This window comes from Homalodisca vitripennis, chromosome 3, assembly GCF_021130785.1.
Source record: "Homalodisca vitripennis isolate AUS2020 chromosome 3, UT_GWSS_2.1, whole genome shotgun sequence".
Classification (NCBI taxonomy): domain Eukaryota; kingdom Metazoa; phylum Arthropoda; class Insecta; order Hemiptera; family Cicadellidae; genus Homalodisca; species Homalodisca vitripennis.
The window spans coordinates 91304386-91323399 of NC_060209.1; the positions used below are offsets into that span (position 1 = coordinate 91304386).

The 19014-nt window shown below is 36.1% G+C and overlaps 1 protein-coding gene across 2 annotated transcripts in view; it reads left to right on the top strand.

The window, feature by feature from the left end:
• The first annotated feature begins 8119 nt into the window (after positions 1–8119).
• LOC124357175 overlaps positions 8120–19014 on the top strand; it is a 72930-nt gene continuing 62035 nt past the window's right edge. Inside the window, exon 1 of one of the 2 annotated variants that reach the window (XM_046808695.1) lies at positions 8120–8510. In XM_046808695.1, the coding sequence (XP_046664651.1) occupies positions 8391–8510 (120 nt within the window). In that variant the 5' untranslated portion in view covers positions 8120–8390. The remainder of the gene's footprint in view (positions 8511–19014) is intronic. The other variant, XM_046808693.1, reaches the window with a different exon arrangement.

Below are 19014 nucleotides of genomic sequence, written 5' to 3' on the forward strand. Positions count from 1 at the left end.
TTTATTTTCACTTTAATTTAAAATTTATTTGTAATATTATAATGACAATGTGACATACGAGACGCCTGGATCCAGATGGACCTGATGAGCGATTTCTAGTGTGTTTATGTCTGTGTCGTCTTAACCCATATCTCATGCCACTTTATAGTGAGATACCACTATATCCATTTACTCGTTGAAAACTAAAAACTGCATTAATTGAATCACGTTAACGGTATGATCATCTTACTTGGAGATTAGCTTTTCAGAACTCGTTCCCTTCATACAAAAGAGCAATGTTGGTTTTTTGAGAGCGTAATACAAAGTAAATTTTATAGACGTACATGCCTTTAGAGCAATTAAAATTGGCTATTACATTATAGCATTTCTATAAAAGTAATGCTAAATTTATTAACATTTATCTAATAAATTCATAGCACTGCTAGTCAAGTCCCGGATTATGAAATATCGGCGCTGGACATCACAGCACTATTAGATTATCTCCTTAAAAATCTTGAAGCCAAATATGTCTGAAAATTAGCCGCTATCAAAAGAATATAGGAAAAAATGTATCTCAAGAAACTAATGGATCACCTCGAAACAGTATTAAATTATGATATTGTATTATATTATATTGTTCAAAATGGTAATCTTTTTATTAAATATGAGAATCGTAAGATTACATTATTTTGATTCTAACATAAGTACATCTCTAAAAAAAACTGTTGTGAATGTGAATGCGTAATTTTACACATTCATTGTATACTTTATTACATTCAACTTCTGCAATATTTTTGATATCTTTTGACCGTATATATTATCTGACGAACACACTTGCTAAGTCAAACATTATACTACTTGCGAACTTTGAGTTTAGCTTCTTTTCACCTGCCACTTAGTGCAGCTTCTGAAATCTTTTGCCAGCATACATAAATTATAGCACTTCTTGTTAACTCTTTTTCAGATCACAGTCTTATGAGTTTAACAAGCTTGAAACCACCCAGTGACCTGCACTCAAGTCGAAGCAGGTCGCCGAGTTCCCAATCATTTGCCAAGGTCCAAAATAACGCTCGCACGACGTGTGTGGCGCCCGACCCCGAAATAACTTTCTAGTTTGTATTTTGAAAACATGTCGGATTTATTGCCTACTTAATCGTGCCACTAACATAACACGACACGCACAATTTGGCAGTTTGGCCACTGCACGGCACGCGGGTACCCTTCTCTCCTTTGTGACTCTTTGCCAATTAGCTATGCCGGCCTCTTTGCGAGCATTCCTTTCTTGATTGAGTTTTCCCCACCCGCCATTTTCAAATTCCCCGTGTACTTTGATCTCAGCACACGTGTCTCATTGCGAATGACACAGTTTTTGTCATCCTTCATTTTAAAACGACTGGCCACCACCACAAGTCGAGATTTTACTCAGCTATTCAGTTCCTTGTCTCTTACAGTCAGTATAATCAAAAACTCCTTATTACCAAAATATGGAATAACTCTTCTGCCTTTAGTATAAGATTTTGTATTTCGCTCTAGCGGAGAGTTTGGAAAAGGCAGTATCCATTCAATCGACCGGAATTTCAATTGTGTCAATGTTTTTACGTCATTATTCTATAATGTGCTGTATTGTAAGCTATACACGTTGACGTCCTCTAGATAGACTAATGTTGGCATGGGGGATTGTATAATGTGTGGAATACGAATTCCTTTACATGTCTCAGAAAAGAGTTCATTTCTACAACTACAGAAATCTAAAAATCATAACCTATTTAAAATTTCAACCACTCATTATACACTGATATGTAATGATCATTATGTTGAACCCCACAATTTTTTGGCTATTGAATGCTTTTATTACTAGAAATAGTCAACGAAATAAATAATAAAACACTCACCTTTGTTCTGCAAGAGAGATTGGAAAATGCGTCCCCATCACTAAAAACACACACAAAAACTAAAGCAGAGTACTCTAGCGGCACAACCATTAACTGTATATGACCAGTAATTGTAACCAATGGCAGCTAGATGGAGCGAGAGTATTAACAAGATATTGGGTGTGCTTATGTTATCGGTATAGGGCGCATAATACATCTATACCACTATTTTTAGTCATTATTTTACAATACCATTAGAAGGCTTAATCTGTTGAAAATGATTGATTATTACTAAAACACATGATCAATCACTCAGAATATATTAGAGAGGGATGTGCGGATCGGGAGAACTAGATCAAGGCGCGGTGGCAAGAGGTGAGTTGCAATCTTTACATTTGCAACTAAGAGGAAAGTGAACTGGAGCTAAATCCAACATTCACATTGATCATACAACTTGTAACGTCACCAGCTCAGTCAGCTGTTGCTCCTCGATCTGGTAACGTCATCACTGAACAGTAATGATTCCTATCTTGTAGAAGATACATCGTGAAAGGACGAGATTTTCATGTAGTAAAACAAGGCTAGCTGTCCAGGCCGATGTATGATTGATCAAACAACTTGTAACAGTATCAGTTCAGACAGACAGCTGTTGCCTGTCGACACGGTGACGTCATCACCGAGTAGTAATTAATTATTACTATTGATTTTCTATACTCTTCTAAGTATTGATTTTCTATGTTGTACAAGATACATCGTGCAAGTGCGAGATACTCATGTAGTAAATCCAAGGCCAGCTGTCCAAGCCAATGTATGATTGATCATCGGATCAGTTCAGCTTTGATCGTATAGCTTGTAACAGTATCAGTTCAGACAGCTGTTGTTTGTCGACATGATGACGTCATCATTGTAGCAGTTTCTTTAGTCCCGATCTAGATTGTTTGTATTGATATATTATGTTTATAGTCAAGTAAAGGTAAAGTGTGTGATTCTTTAATTTTAAAAATTTAGTTGATTTATGCTGCATTGTCTTGATATTGGGTTCTAATGCATACTGTAAAAATATGTATAAACGAAAGTCGAAAATCCATAAGATATTTCAACGTCAATATTTGATCGCGACGCACTCTTGTTGATATTCTTTGCTAAACCGGAAAGGAAGGACGAAGTTTTCGAATTCTACTACGAGAATTTTATATTCATCGATACAATTTCCGTTCTATACAAAGAGCTGAATATTTTGTTAATTTAGGAATTGTGCTCGATGAATTGATTTGCGTTTAATTATTGGGTATTTCTTAAACAATATAAATGTATGTAATGGAATATACGATTTGAGGCTCATAATGTAAAATTTAAAACTTTGTAATAATATAGTTTTAATAAGTACACCATTTTCAACACATAAAACCAAATTATTCAATGGATATAGGGTAAAATTACGCAGGCAGTTGTAACAGAATAACATAAAAACTGCGTATAATAAACGCACTAAATCTGCATTATTATTACTATTTTGTTACTTAGTTCTTCTTCCATAGTTATTTATTGTCATGAAGACTCTTTAGAATGCCATGTCTTGAAATTTGTAGGCCTGTATAAATACTAAGTAAAAGCGTTGGCACATGAATCGTACTTGACACTCCTGTCGACAGCCGAAGAAAGATCTCTACATAATGTATCCGGACCAGTTTTACATTTTGTGTTAACATATTTTGCACGATACATGGGTATTTTGGGATTAGCATCAGAAAATAGTAGCTCAAAACCACAGTAGCCCGCTGATGATCCCGAAATTCAATGGTAGTGGCTGGTACATTACAAAGTAGATGTCGCCACACCATGTGTCACATAGCAGGCTGTGGTTGCATACAAAATTTTAAGCCAATAGCTCAGTTCATTCACGATATGTCCTGCGGTCAAATATAGACAGATATCATACAAAAAATAAAATTTTACATCTTACTAGTAGACAATAGAACATTTTGTCAATCTACTAAGTGATAGGTTCAATGATACTCTGCCACATTCATTTGTTAGACATCACTACCATAGTCTATAACTTATTCTTGTCTACGTAGAAAGGTCCATATAAACTTTAGTATGCAGATAATCTTTGTCGAGGTATCTTCCTACATGGCACAGGATTCATTAAAATTTTTCATTGAATTAGGTTTCATAGCTTTGTTTAGATAATAAAAGTTCCGGTGAGGTAGGCTGACATACAAATCAAGAATGCGCTGAAATCAGACCTTGTTAACAATTTTTAACATTGACTTTCACTCTATTATTGTCTCGTTTGACTAGATGAATAATCTTTATGTAATAATACTCGTATGTCTCACGTTATAATCTAATATGTTTGTACTCAGCTTGTTTACAAATGTATTTATTATGATATTTTCTCGTTGCCATCATGGTAACCAATAAGACCAATGTAAAAATATTTATAAAAGTAACGCAATAATAGCAATAATAGTGGTGGAGTGACATGCACCATGATCGAACTCAGTGTTGCTAATATATAAATGAAGCTTCTAAAATTTGAAGTCTAAAAGTCAGTTCGTTTTTGAGACATTGTGCTGACATACAATAGATTTGTGTATAGTATAGTTGACAACGCTTCTACCATATGTACCTGAATGATGTGTATGCGCGCGTGCTGGTAGTAGCCTATATGGAGTTTTGAAACTTAGAACCTGGGTTACTAAACTACCTTACCTGATTTAAATATGGCCAATTTAAGAGTGTCCAATGACATCTCATTTGGAGGTCCCCAGTCTTACGGATATAGTGTAGCTTTCGAGGCAGGATAGTTTGCAGAGGTAGGCTACGTTTTTTCTTCTCAATGTTCGTGATGGTGGCACGGATACCTTGATATCTTTTCATCAAGGTTAGAGTTTTTATGACACTCCTACTACAGTTTCAAAATTCCGGGCTGGGTCTACATATACTGATTAGGTGCAGAGATGATTTATCACAAGTAACTATTACTGATTAAATGAATTCCTAAAAAATTATCCATGGGGAGTCCACGGATTTCCTGGAGGGAATTGGTTATAGGAATAAGTATTTTTTCCCCAAAGTTCATAGATAATTGCAGGAAAGCTACGAGATATAAATAAATAGTATTTATAAAGATACTGTTTTATATATGTCTCCTAAGAGCGGCTTTCACGAACAATTGCTTATCAAAACAATTCATGTCAAGAGATCCTACAAACAATATTATAAATTGTTCATTGATCTCTGCATATAGTGTGCAATTTAATGAAGGGGATATCTTAAGGTAATTAAAGTATACTTAGCACTGTTTACATATTTTTGTTTTATTATCAAAACTGTTGTTGCTTAAATTCTTAAAATCACATGGTAGCGTACTGTCTCTGGGTCCACAGAATGAACATTCCGCTCGTTTATAGCCTAAGTTGAGGTAATAGCTGCATGATATTCTGTCTGTTTTGGCACTCTCTTATATAAATACTCCTTGTCATCTTATCTTAGAGATAGGGAAGTTTCTATAACTTTATGGACATTTGGTAAAGACTTAATATCACACCTGCCTTTTATCAATACAATTCTAGCTTAAGTGTGATCATACTTTTTAAGACTATAAAGGTTGCAGATGTGGATGCAGCATTTCGCATGCGTATAAGAATAACTAGACCAGGTCTAAAGTTAAAATACGGTTAAACCATAATACTACTCATGTGTTAGGAAAACAGATTTTGCAATGTGAAGACTTCTAACCCCAGGCAGAAATGTTCTCAGTCTGTTCAACGACTTCATTACATACCATCACGCTGAAAATACTTCTGTAATATTTGTCGAACATTTTGGCTTTGAGTCAACTGTTAATTCTAACATAAGTATCCTAATGTATATTTCCGATAGCGGAGCTGATGGAGATCTTATAGCTGGGTCTGATGTAACAGGATGGCACATGTTACCAACTTGGAGATACTCCGTATGAGCCTGCCAGATGACAATCTCTTTTGATGTCCGTAAAATTTAGAATCTCGTGCTGCAAGATGCGATGGAGATAGAGACTCCCACGGATCTATCTTTTACTTAAAATTGCCTTGTGGTTCCTTAAAATTCAAGTAATGGTTCCCTTTAATGCAATTAGTCAGATATCAGAGTGATCATCCGTCATCTTAGTACGTTGTGCAAAGGCATTAAACAGTGAGAACTACACATTAATGTGTCTGTCGTTAAAAGAGCGATCAGACAATTTGCAGCACAGTAACGCCTTAGGGTGAGTTCAACTTGTCATGAGATTTTAAAATGTATGCACTAGAAACCAAGAGTTGTCTCATTCTCCCAGACAAAGCGATACATGGTCAATTATCTTTAATGTGGTTAAGAACATTAATATTCTTCTATTACAGTGCAGTTAGGTTGAGGCAGTTAAGGACCTGGCTCCTGTTGACGATAATTTTATGTAAGGGTTTGAAGAAATCGTTAATGATAGATTCTGCTCCGTGTTTACGTGGTAATTGAATACCAAATCCAAATTACTGGTCTGGATTTTGCTCAGCCCTGTGATTAGTTGTGAGTTTCGGCGTTCCCTGTACAACCGCGACTATGGCCCTGACCACCGTTCCCTGGCCTCCGACAGACGGAATAGGTGTTAACACACCATAGGCGGTTTTCTCCAGTTCACGAAGAAATATCGGTTTGAATCCTTCCTCAGCTAGCTAACATTTGTCTATTGTGGGACTGCAACAAAACAATCGTATTTCATAGACAATTCATCACCAGTGTATTCTAGTCTTCCTTATTATATTAGCTGGGTTTTATTGTCGGTTCGTATTTATTGGAAGTATTGCAATAAAACGTCGCATGAGTAAATTATTTGACCGTATAAGGCAATATAAACATTCAGTTCAATGACTTGTGCAAAGTTAAACGAATGCTTTCTAAGAATATTAAGCAATATATTCTCTTCTGTACCAAACGCATGTGGATTTCATTAGACACATTTAAGTAATTACAGTGATGAAAATATATATATATATATATATATATATATATATATATATATATATTGAATTTTTGAATACATCTTATTAGATAGATATAGTGATATATTTCTATTTGACGGTGATATTAGATCTTAGAAATTAGGAGACGTAGTTATTAAAAGTAGCGTTACATGGGTAAAACTATGAAAGATATAAAACAATCAGAAGAAGGTAATTCTTTTGTCCAACCTTTGGATTCACGATAACTGTATCGAAAATCTAATTAGACGGGAGGCTTAGCATTGCAATCCCTTAGGGAAATTTGAGGTCAGAATTTGATGATGGTTTGAGGTTAGGGTTTATTGGAATTCAGTTTTATCTGTCATTTGTCCTCTCTAGTGCCCTAGAATCAAATACACCTATAAAAGGGTCCAAGTGACATAAAGACTGATGAAGGAATGCAATTTAACAATATAAATCTGGATTCAAGAGCTTAACAAAGCTAACATGGAAATCCCTTGGTATTCAATCTCGGGTTCATGAAAAACTAAAGAGTTTCGTTGTTACCATTTGTTATTGTTATTAATGAAAATACACACGTAAGGAGTAGATCATGCTAGTAAGAACCTATCACATTATATCTCATCACAGTCACGCTGCGTTATAATCGATTTAAAATACGTTCTTAAGAAGATAATAATTTATTATAATGATAAATTTGAGGTAAACTAAAATTCAAGAATGAGTGAAGTATTGTATCTTACAACCATATGGAGTAGCACATATAGGAACAACTAATATAATTTTTCTCTTTCATGTGGATATTAACAGCTAAAATATCTTTAATATACAACAGTTAAGGTAGTTTGCCGTCTATAGGCCTTGCAATCAAAATGTATACCAGATAATTAGATTCTTAATCTTTATAACGATTTAAAAATCGTTCATCATTTTTATGTGACGCTCACAGAATTCGTCAAATTACTGACATAAGTACCCGGGTTAAGAATGGATTATAAAAAGTCGCCCAATCATTCATTCCGGCAATTTACCATCGAGGACAAAGTTACCTCCGAAATGAAGGATTCGCGCGCTTTTATTGCCTTATTAGCCGGCTTAATATGGGCAACAGTCGTCAGGGAAGAAAAGCGAGGCATAATTCTACGCCAATTTAATGCCTCCTTGCCTCCGGCCATAAATTTTGTCTACAGTTCAGAAGAAGAAATCTCGGAGCTCCCTCCCTCGAGCGGTGCTGCGCCTGGTGGCGACCGCGGGAAGTAAATTTCAGTGCGAGACTGTGAGCGTGCGAGCTAACCTTGCCTCTAGACCGGAGTCAGTCCTGTCCCGGCTGCGTTCGCCGCAGGTTGTCTGTAAGCTCAGTGTCTTGTTTGACGACTTCGTGTCTTCGGCTCACTTTGACTAACTATCTGAACTGTTTATAAAATTGTTAAAGACATGTGTGGTTTTTTCTCGTAATGGTTTTCATATAAATTTTAACCGCTTAATAATGATTTTCAACATTTAATGCAAGTAGACCTTTTTTTAAGTTTCGTGTCGAACTTTTGAAATCGTAATCATGCATAAGCTGTGGACTATCTTCACTTTGCTCCATTTACGCGGGATGATCTGCGAGGCTGAGGAGGAGGTGGGGTCTCCCCTAAGGGTCGCCCAGTGCAGAGCGAAGTGCATCTTTAGTGTGAGTATTGTTTACATTTCTCAGTTTGATGTAACATGGATAAACAGTGAACCCACTGTAATGTTTACAACCATAGTCCTAACAGAATCTAATTGAAAATATAAAGAAGAATAATTCATGGACTGGTGTTTTAGATCGACAACACCAGTATTATATTAAGGTCTCCATATACTACCCGTGGTAAATACTAAATAGACCTTTCGATAAACGTATCGGTTCCATTTGACCACTATTGTACAATACTGTCATGACAGATGTTTTATTTAAAAGGTAAAGATTGATATCAAAATATCGATCAATACTGTGAAGAAAATATCAATGCTTAATACAGAAAAGAATTTATTTCATATCATATGCGAATTTATGTTTAATAATTAATATTTAATTGTTCAGAGCCATTCAGTGTATTCATTTTAAGGACATACAAGACAACATTCAACAGTATGTCAGTTTATTTGAGTTGAATCAAGGTAATTTGTAATGATTCTGGAGTATCTAATTGGTACTTTAAGGAGGGTAGTTAATAATTATTAATTAGTAAATCAGACAGAAGAGATTCCACATTCAAGATTGTGGAACTGAGAGCTCCTTACCTCATGATGATTCAATTTCATTGTGGATTGGGTATCATGTCAGGACGGTCAGCTACATTAGTATTGTAAGAATTCATACTGTTCTTTCCAGGGATGTAGCTAGAAGTTTGGTTTGGGAGGGCTAGGTTTTGACAGTATGAAATGTTTCTTTAAAGAGGTAGGGTAGATCCAAAATGTTTGTAAAATTAGTTGTTAGATAAGTATAAACTGTAATACAGGTAATCTTATCATTAAAGTGCATTCGCCACTAAGTGAGTTTAAAGAAGGAAAACCATGTAAACATGGATTCTTAGTTAGAGGGAGGATTGTAAAGAAGTCAAGTTAATAACGATGCATAGATTAGTTAGTCTCTACTATACACAAGAACAGTTTTTTAATTATATGAGAGTTTTATATAAGAAAAGCTGTGATTAATTTATAATTGAATTACACACAAAATGACGTTTTATTCTACTGAATTTATCAGTTTTTCAAATATGAATAGCTGTAGTACATGTTTAACACTCCTATATTATACATATATTTTAAATATTGAGTGCTGTATTTTCATTAATTTTATTCTTTTCGAAAGCGGTTCAGACTCCTTATGGCTATATTCTTGTTTCAATGCTCAGTGCCATTATTTAGACAACTAGTGTTAATTTTAAACACATCTATTCCTGTTCTCATTGCAAGAAAACCAGCAGCTTGTAACGAAATTTCGATAATGTATCTCCACTGATTAGCATCTTAGAACTAGTCCGTAATCGAACAACGTGATTTCAGAAATAAATCGTTATAAGTAAGTAAACGAAGAAATGTACGTGTAAACATACTAACCAAACACGTAAGCTAGTTCTGGAATGTCATTAAAATGAAATTAAGAACATTGTATAACGATATCAGTTATAGATAATGGTATTGTTTCCGCTTCAAACCGCGCCAAAACATTAATAACATAATTACAGTCTTGAGAAATTTCGACTTCTCTGTGGAAAGCCATGTTCAGTCAATAGATGTTAAACTGTGACTGAAGTGTCTAAGGATTTTCAGTTTTACCACAGACAATGGATACCGTATCCATTGTCTGTGGTTTTACTCTTCACTGAAGTTGGACGGGAAATCTTAAGGGACATCCCCGCCCGTCATATAGTACACAGTCAATGTGAAATGTATAGTTTGGTATTGTCAATCTTTAACTGTATTAATTTGAAAAAGTCTGATTTAAGTTAATAAGCATTAATATAGCACTTGTGGATATGAAGTAAGTTATTAGAAATCTACTTCATTTGTGTGGGATAAAGACGTATCATATTTTTTATTTTGTCATTTGATCTACACTTTTTTGGAAACATAAACATGCCGACTGCATAAACACAAATATATAGATATACTGGACACAACTGCCCGCTTCTTAGGTAAAGAACTCGCTATGTTTGTTTGTTGTCTCTCATTCGATATTGAAGCTCTGAGAAGTATCGTAGACATGATAATACAGATATTAAATCTCATGCAAGTGATCTTGTGATGCATGCATGAAAATGTGTTTATAAGAGATTTTAGTTAAATAAGCACCAGCCAACAGCATTCATATACAACAACTGCGTTATATCGAGAGCTAAGAATTGTTAAATTAACCGTAGCCCTTATGTGTAAATTTGTGAGTACGGTGCAATTTGTATGTGTAAAGATACATTTCACAGTATTGGCCACCTGAAAATTAATTGGTTTCAGGAACTTCCAAAACAGTTACGAGTATTTCAAAGCTAACCTTTTAGTACATAGAAGTCCATATTAGCTTGTGTATTAGCATGCGTGAGGAATTAACTGTGTGAAAGTGTTCCTAATGTTGAGCAATGACATATTGCTTGATGGAGTAAATACAATTTGATCCAAGCTTGGTCAAAGACTGATCAAATTTTGCTTTGACCAAGTTTGATTACTATTCGACTTTTTTATGTCCTGTCTAGATTTGATAGAAGCTTGATAAAAATTTGATTGCAGATATTCAAATTTTGACTCCACACTCTGCCCAATCAAGTTCTGTATTCTGTATGGAGAACGGTGGTCCCAGAAGGATTATGGACCCTAGCCGACCCAAGCGCTCTCGTACGCAAACTCTCAGCCCCAACTGTTGGACTGCACTGTCAATCATCGACCGTGTTTCCAATGTGCATTGATCAATTTTATTAATTCTTATGAAATTATGTCAGTCCTATTACGTATATAATGTTTTTAACAAAATAAGAAACGAGTCATTGAAATGATCAGGGATGTCTTGAAATTATTATTTCACTACTTTAACACGCCACATTTATGCCGTCTTTAGACTAATTCTCTTTATTTTAACATGGAGCTAACTTATTTCAAAGAATTATTTCAATACGTAATTTCAAAATAAATTAAAAAGTTATTTTCTGCACGACAGTTGATGACTCAGGGCAGGTAGATAAAGAGGTCTATAACTCTTTAGGGCGCGGTCTTCCGAAAAGACTATAGATGTTCGTGGGTTTGAAATAACGTCAGATATGTTGCACTGAATTGAGAGAACGCAAGGTATATTGACTGCATACAAATTTAAGAGGGCAAGTCAATCATTGCTAATATTATTAACTATTAACTACTGGTTTTCGAAGATATAGTTTTTTATAGTAATTCGGATTATTAACTTCTTTCGAAGAAATGCTTTCCTCTGATCCCCAAAGGCGGCTGATTGACCTTCACGAAAATTCAGTGAGAAACAAAAATCTTCTGCGGTCTGAGAGAGATAGGCTAGTGGTTGGATATGGGCGTAAACGTGTGAAAACATTACCTCTTTGTCGTGCAGATCACTTGAGTCACTGAGTCATATCCGAGTTCTTATTAAGATCATATGTCTGATGTCGGGTGCTCGTTAAGTCTCAAGGGAGCACCAACAGCGTACAAGGTGGTGGGGATCATAGCTCGGGAGCTGAGCGGACTGGGATCGTTGGGGTACCTGTCGTTATTGTACTATTTCGTATATTTACTTCCGTTTCCTTCCGTGTTACTGGCAAAGTAAAGATTGGACAAATAAAAGAAACAAATATGGGCCAAACCTTGGGATTGAGGTTAGACGAATACTTATTGTTATAATAATATCTTCTATTATTAATATTACAGTACTTCTAAACGTTTGAAATTACTAGGAGAGTTTGGCAAATGTTCATTGATACTGGTATATTAAGCCGTATCAGTGGCCAGTACAAAGTATGAGATAATTTATTTGGAAAATGAAAGATTTAACATGTAGTAAATCAAGGTTTACGAAATCGCCAACAAAACACAAGATATCGCATTCTGTACCGATTTAAATTTTACACACAAAGTGGATTTATTGTAATAAATAAAACAGCTTTGTGTAAACATCGAGCGTTTTTATTGTCAACCCCACAGAACAAAATGAGAGCCCCTCTTCTCATCTTTTCCCTGCAACACGCGTTCATCTTCTGTTGCAATCACCTAAAAGAGAATAACTTTAAAAGCCCTTAGTAATGTATTACTGGACATTTTCACCTGGATTTCAAAGTTTTAAACTTCTATTTTTTTTCTAGTAGTAAATGAATATTTGAGGACATCAATGTAATAGCATTTTGCCATCTATGTCCATACAAGCAGTTTTGCGTCGCACTTGGTCATTAGGGATGGTAATCTTAAGAAGTAAGTTTTGTTTTCATTTGTTTATTTATCTACATATCTCTATACATTCATTATTATTTAAATAATAGCCCATTTTGTCATATTCTAAAAGTAAAGGCTAAACACTAAACTCCAATAAATTTTACTTGAGGTTTTAATCTTTTCAGTATTCAAACGTTGAAATACCAAGTACATGTCAGAAGACTGTTACAAACAAGAGAGTACTTGCAACGTAAGTTTGTCAGTTCTGGAGCAGTGATCCATAATCCCCAAACTACTCTTAGTGAGGAGGTGAGGGCATCTCGTTTAACTTTGAAATAATTATTACTGGAAACTAGCACTTCACTTGATTGCGACCAACTCTTTTACAGCTAATATTACAAAACATTACTTTTGTTCTTGGTAATATCTGAAATGTTTATATTATAAGATCTTAGAAAAAAACAATCAAATATTACCAGAAATTATCTAGGGTTATGAACGTAAAACTGTCTATGAAATCAAACACGGATAAATCAAGATTGTAATTATGCTGTGTTCCTTCTGCATTAAATTGTAGACTAATACCTCCTGAATTAAATAATCTTAGTTTTAAAGATTAAACTGACGATTAGAGAATAATTAAAATTATTTTTACAGAATGTGTAAGCCATGTAGTGCATAGTAAATGTAAGAGAAGTCGGAGAATAACTTGCTCTCTCGGTTTGAAGCGAGTGGATTCGCCTCGAAGAAGGAAGATGGCGCTAGTGCCGGTTGTAGCAATTATTATCAGTTTAAGAGTAACTATGCCTATATGCCGTCAGAGTACGCTAGCCAGATGAGACTGCATGTCTTCTCTTGAAACCTAATCGAAGATTTCTGTACTTGTACGTATATTATTTTTTAGACAGAACAAAACTATAGTGTCCTTAAAACGAGAATTTAGTTTAGTCAGAAATAAATATAGTCTAGTTTACACGTAAAAATAAACTCATTGAATTTTCATGGTGATACTAATACTAGTCTAAAACTGTAAAGATATAATAAACACAGCAAAAGCTATATTTGTCAAGTCCGAGCTGATGACGGTTGAGTGTGGGGTGGGGGTGAACCATTGACGCCAACCCCCTGGGTCCCGATTGTCGAGTGATAGGAACCGCCCGTCCCACCTAGACTAGGCTGGCTACAGCTGGGGCGACTGCGGGGGGTGAGATATGTTTTCCGGGTGTGGACAGTTTTAGGAATTTACTGTCTGCGGAAACGCAGATAAGCTTACTTTGGGGAAAGCGAATAAAGGGGAACATAAAGCGAGGGATGGGTAAGTGGAGTCCTGTGTTGAAAGTGTGGTAATTTAAGGAAAACCTGCCATCATGTTTTTCGCTGAGTTGACTTTCTCACGCATTCCATTTTATGAAGAGGCTTCAGCATAATCTCTTGATCTCCACATTCCACTTTGTAACGAATTGGTTTGTAAACTTGTAGAATTTTGGCCAATCAATTACAACCTTGCAAGGCTTCTCCATCGCAAATAAACGTGCAAAAAGAAGAGTATGTCAGTTAAAGTATATAAGGTAAACACATTTAACTTTCGTCTATGTCATGGATCATTTGGATACCAAAATAAACATACATGGTTGTTTTAAAGAAACGATCCATTCCTCTTGTAAATTGATACTGGAAGCTTCTTCTCATGGGAGAGGCCTATTCAGAATCTTAAGAAATTGCTCATCACAAAATAATAACCTACTTAAGGCGAGACTACTGCGGTATTATATTTACTATCAGTATTGGTGATCATATTGGTGTGTGAAGTGCTGTTGTATGTTTGTTTTGAAAATTCAAAATCTCATCTGGAGTTAATCGGTTATTTTCAAAGCATTGAGGGACGTTGGTACAATATAAGGATAGTATTGTGGGCGCGAGCAGCTTTCTTGCAATTTCCTTTCCATTTTACTCCCCTGTTCGTTTCCATTTATGTTACGGGCAATATAAAAGAGAGAAGAGACTGGAAGAAAAGGCTCGGGCTCAGAAAAGTACTGAGATCAGCTCTAGCCGAGATGACGCTACCAGGATTAACAGGATTAGGAAGGAATCAATTCGTAGTGGCGGAGAGGTCAAAATACTTTTGTATACTTCTTATACGAAATGAATGTAAGGAAATGTAATTCAATTAATAGTGACCATATACTTATCAAAACGTTTTAAATTTATATCTATAAATGCAAGTTTTTTTAAATATAAATAACTCTAAGTAAGTCTATAATCAAAATAAAAATTTGTAATCAAATCAAAATATTGTTACACAGTCTTTGAGGATAATTCCGGTCCTAACAATGTAGAATCTTATTTTTTACTTAACATATAACAATTAGAAGATATGTAATTCTGTTAGTCTGACGGGTGCGGACATGTTAATATCCCCTCTCTGATGTTTGTGTATGTTAATCTATCCAACATGATGTCGACTATATACATAACATAGTCCATATATACCTCAAGTATCCTTAATATGCATTCATGCTACAAGTAGTACTTGGGGTGTGTTTGTGTAGGTGAGGGCGCCTATTTGGAAATCCTATGTTGGAAGTCTTATGTTACAAAATTCTATGTTTGGAAGTCTCATGTTTGACAGTTCCATTTTTGGAAATCTCAAGTTTGGCAGTCCAGTGTTTGGAACTCCCATGTGTGGCAGTCCCATGTTTGGAAGTGCCATGTTTGGAAGTCCCATGTGCGGCAGTCCCATGTTTGGAAGTGCCATGTTTGGAAGTCCCATGTGTGGCATTCCCATGTGTGGCATGGAAGTCCCATGTGTGGCAGTCCCATGTTTGGCAGTCCCATGTTTGGAAGTGTCATGTTTACGGACTTATCACAGGTTCCAAGTTTCTGGAGTGATTGGAAATTGTAATCTTTGTGATTTATTAGAAATCACAAGTCTAGTAATTATCGGAAGTCTCAAGCTTCCGGACTTATTATAAGTCTCAAGTTTTTGGATTCTCAATTCCGAGTCTCCAGAATTTTCGCAAGTCTCAAACATTGGACTTATTGGAAATATGAACCAGCAAGATCGGATATAGTATAAAGATAGGGATTCGTCTAAATGTCCATAATTGCTCTTAATTTTCCTTGAAGACGCGTCAAAGTATAGTTCAATACACAATAAAACATTTAGCGAGAATGCCCAGGACTCTAACCAAAATACTATTATTTCCTCAGTTATATCTAATACAAAATTTTTAAAAGTATAAATGAGCTTCAATAAAGGGATAAAAACCCTAATGTTAGATCTAGAGGTATATTTCGCATATGAATATTGGATTGGTATTACTGGCCGAGCACAGCTTGAAAGTCATATCCTATCCAGTTTATCAGCCCGGGGCTATATATGGAGGAGGTAGTGGAGCGCCCAAACCTCGCAGCAAAGCACTGCTGGTCGTGTCGTGCGGGTCGCTTTCATTTGCATGCTGATGGAGTCCCTTGACTCGTTTCACCGTCTATGTTTAACCCCCTTTAAGCCCTTCCGCCCCGACATTTAACAATCTATCAGCCGTAGCAAAACAAACAGCCTAGGATTAGTTTCAATATGGTATTGTATAAGGGATCATTGTTCCCCCCGTAGATCGGGTTATGAATGGAGTCCGCCTATTGTCATCTCGTCAATAGAAGTCATATGAGATCAGCCTTTCCTTCTGCATTTGTGGTCAATACAACAGACTTCGCATCAATACGTTTCATTTTATTACTCATGATATAGATATGGATGCACCTTAGGCTACTGCATCTCTGCGGGTACTAGAAGAAAATTCCTGTTTTTTATTGGGTTGTAAAATGTTGTTTTCAAAAATTGTATTCTAATTAAAAAAGAAGTCGTATGCACTACCTAAGTAACTACTGAATAACAGCACAAAAAATACATGAGGTGTCAAAATCACGTGTTTAGAACTCATTAGTGGTGATGTGTGATGTAAAATTGCAACAGGATTCAAACATTTGCTACCGTTGTATGTTATAAAACAGAACACTAAGTTTCGGTCTACTGCAATCTGTCCTCTTTTTCAAGTGTTAAAACGTGTAAAGCGTGAACTTAAGCACTCCTAGTATATAACTAATAAATCGTGACACATAAAGAAGACGACATATTCTAGTTATATTGACGGAACATAACTATGACGATGGGAACTCTTGGAAATCCTTTATGTCCAAATTATTTTTACTAACACCGACAACTAATTATGGTCGGATGTATACATTTTTCAATATTTGAATCTTAGTTGTAGAAAATGTAGTAGTTTGTATTATCAAATTATTGAATACTTGAAATCAGACTATCGAGTAGAAAGAAACGGCGTTAACTTCAACCGACCAATAGTCATGCATACGGCGCGTGGTACTATCATACAAGAATTGTTTTAGTTTTTATGTAGTTTATTTACTAATTTTAAACCTAATTTATTTTCTACGATGTTTATTTCGTACATGGATCATCTTCACTGTCGAAGTAGTGCGGGCCGCCCGAACGCTGTATACCGACCCTGTCTCCAGCCTATCGGGTTATGTTCTTTGCCGAGGATAAAAACAGTGAAATCAGTGAACACATCTCCGTGCCGCGCGCCGCTCAACAGAAGCCGGACCCGTCATGTCCGGGAGGAGCCGCGCAGCCGGCCGTATTTTTACGGAACATGTTTCCCCGATTAGCCTACAGTGCCTCGGACCATCCCTCTCCCCTCCCACCACAAGCCGGACAGATAACATCGGCGTATTTATACGCGCAGGCCCGGCCCCATCCGTCCCGACATGTTAATTATATTGCTTATTTATTAATGTCGTGCTTCTTACTTAATGTTGTCATTTGTCTCCAGAGAATCCCGAGATTTTAAATCAGACGTCAAATGATTTAATGGGGGCCACCGCCGCGTCAGGCCTGGAAGTGCGCGCCCCGCCGCCAAGAACCGTTGTAGGCCTATTCTCGGCGTCGTTCCTATTTATCACGCCAGATTGCGCTCGTTGCTATTTCTCTACGAGCGTCAATAAATCTCTATAACGTGCGTGTGCTCTCAGGATAATTTGTATTACAGTGCTACTCATTTGCGGAGAATCCAGTGGGACGAGATCCCCTGTTAACTGCGAAATCTCTTACTCAATTATGTGCTACATTGAATATAAATACATTTTTATTGAATGAAATACGTCCCTCCAAGTTGACTTCGCTAAAACTAGCGCGGCTTACAATAGATTTCTGTCTTAGAAAAAAAAACGTTCCCCTATCAATTTCAAGAAAAAACATGTGTGCTTATGGAATCCAAATTGAATCTCGGCACTGTGTAATCAAACAGTTGATTGAAAAGGAAACACGAGTATACAGCATTTAAAAATTTCATACGCTTAAACAGTCACCAATGTGAGCTTAGCAAAGCATTATACATAGTATTGCTATTTTTTTTTCATAACAGTAATGTATCTTTTGTTTGCTGTAATTATTAAGACTAACATGTACAGTTAATTTAGTTTAGATGAATAAATTATTGCTGGGTTAAAATTTCACCAGGCAACAAAATTAAATAAAAAAGGGGTTTGTCAATCAATTATAACACTGCAATTAAAGTCCTTTTACAAATTGTTAATCATAACAATATTAACTGTGTTGTTAGCAAGAAATAGCAAGTTCTGGGCAGGAAATACAGTGGGGACGCTCACAGCTCGCCGAGGAAGTATATGACATCGGTGGAAAAAATAAAAGTTTTACAGCGTAATTTGAGCAAAGACCGCATTGGTCACGCTATCCAGCAATAGCGGCTGTGGCAGCTACGACGAGGCGCTGCGCTATATTCTTCACTCATTGATCACTTTGACCACGTCTGCTGAACATCAAAGTGTTATCCAACGCTCGGGAAACGCAACGTCCCGCTTCGCCTCCCTACGTCACGTCACGCATAGGGATTGCAATCCCAGGATTCTGAATACCGGACAGTTTTTAGCCGTAACAATTCCGCGATTTCTGGCACTTAAAAGTCACGAAATTTAACTAAAAACAGGTTTTTGTTGAGGACATTTGTAGTAAAGTAGAATTATTGGTAAAAATTAATCTACACTAGGTTTCACAATTAAAATAAAATGACAGTAATACAATAATCGTATGTTAACACTTTTGAAGGAAGAACGTTTCTTATTATATTACGTATTTTAATCATCGATTAAATAGTTCATAACAATTTCTTCAGTTCGCACGTCAATCATTAGCGCAGAAAACGAACGCTTGGTAACAAGGATATTGTATACGCACCGGCAACCTCAGCGAAGAG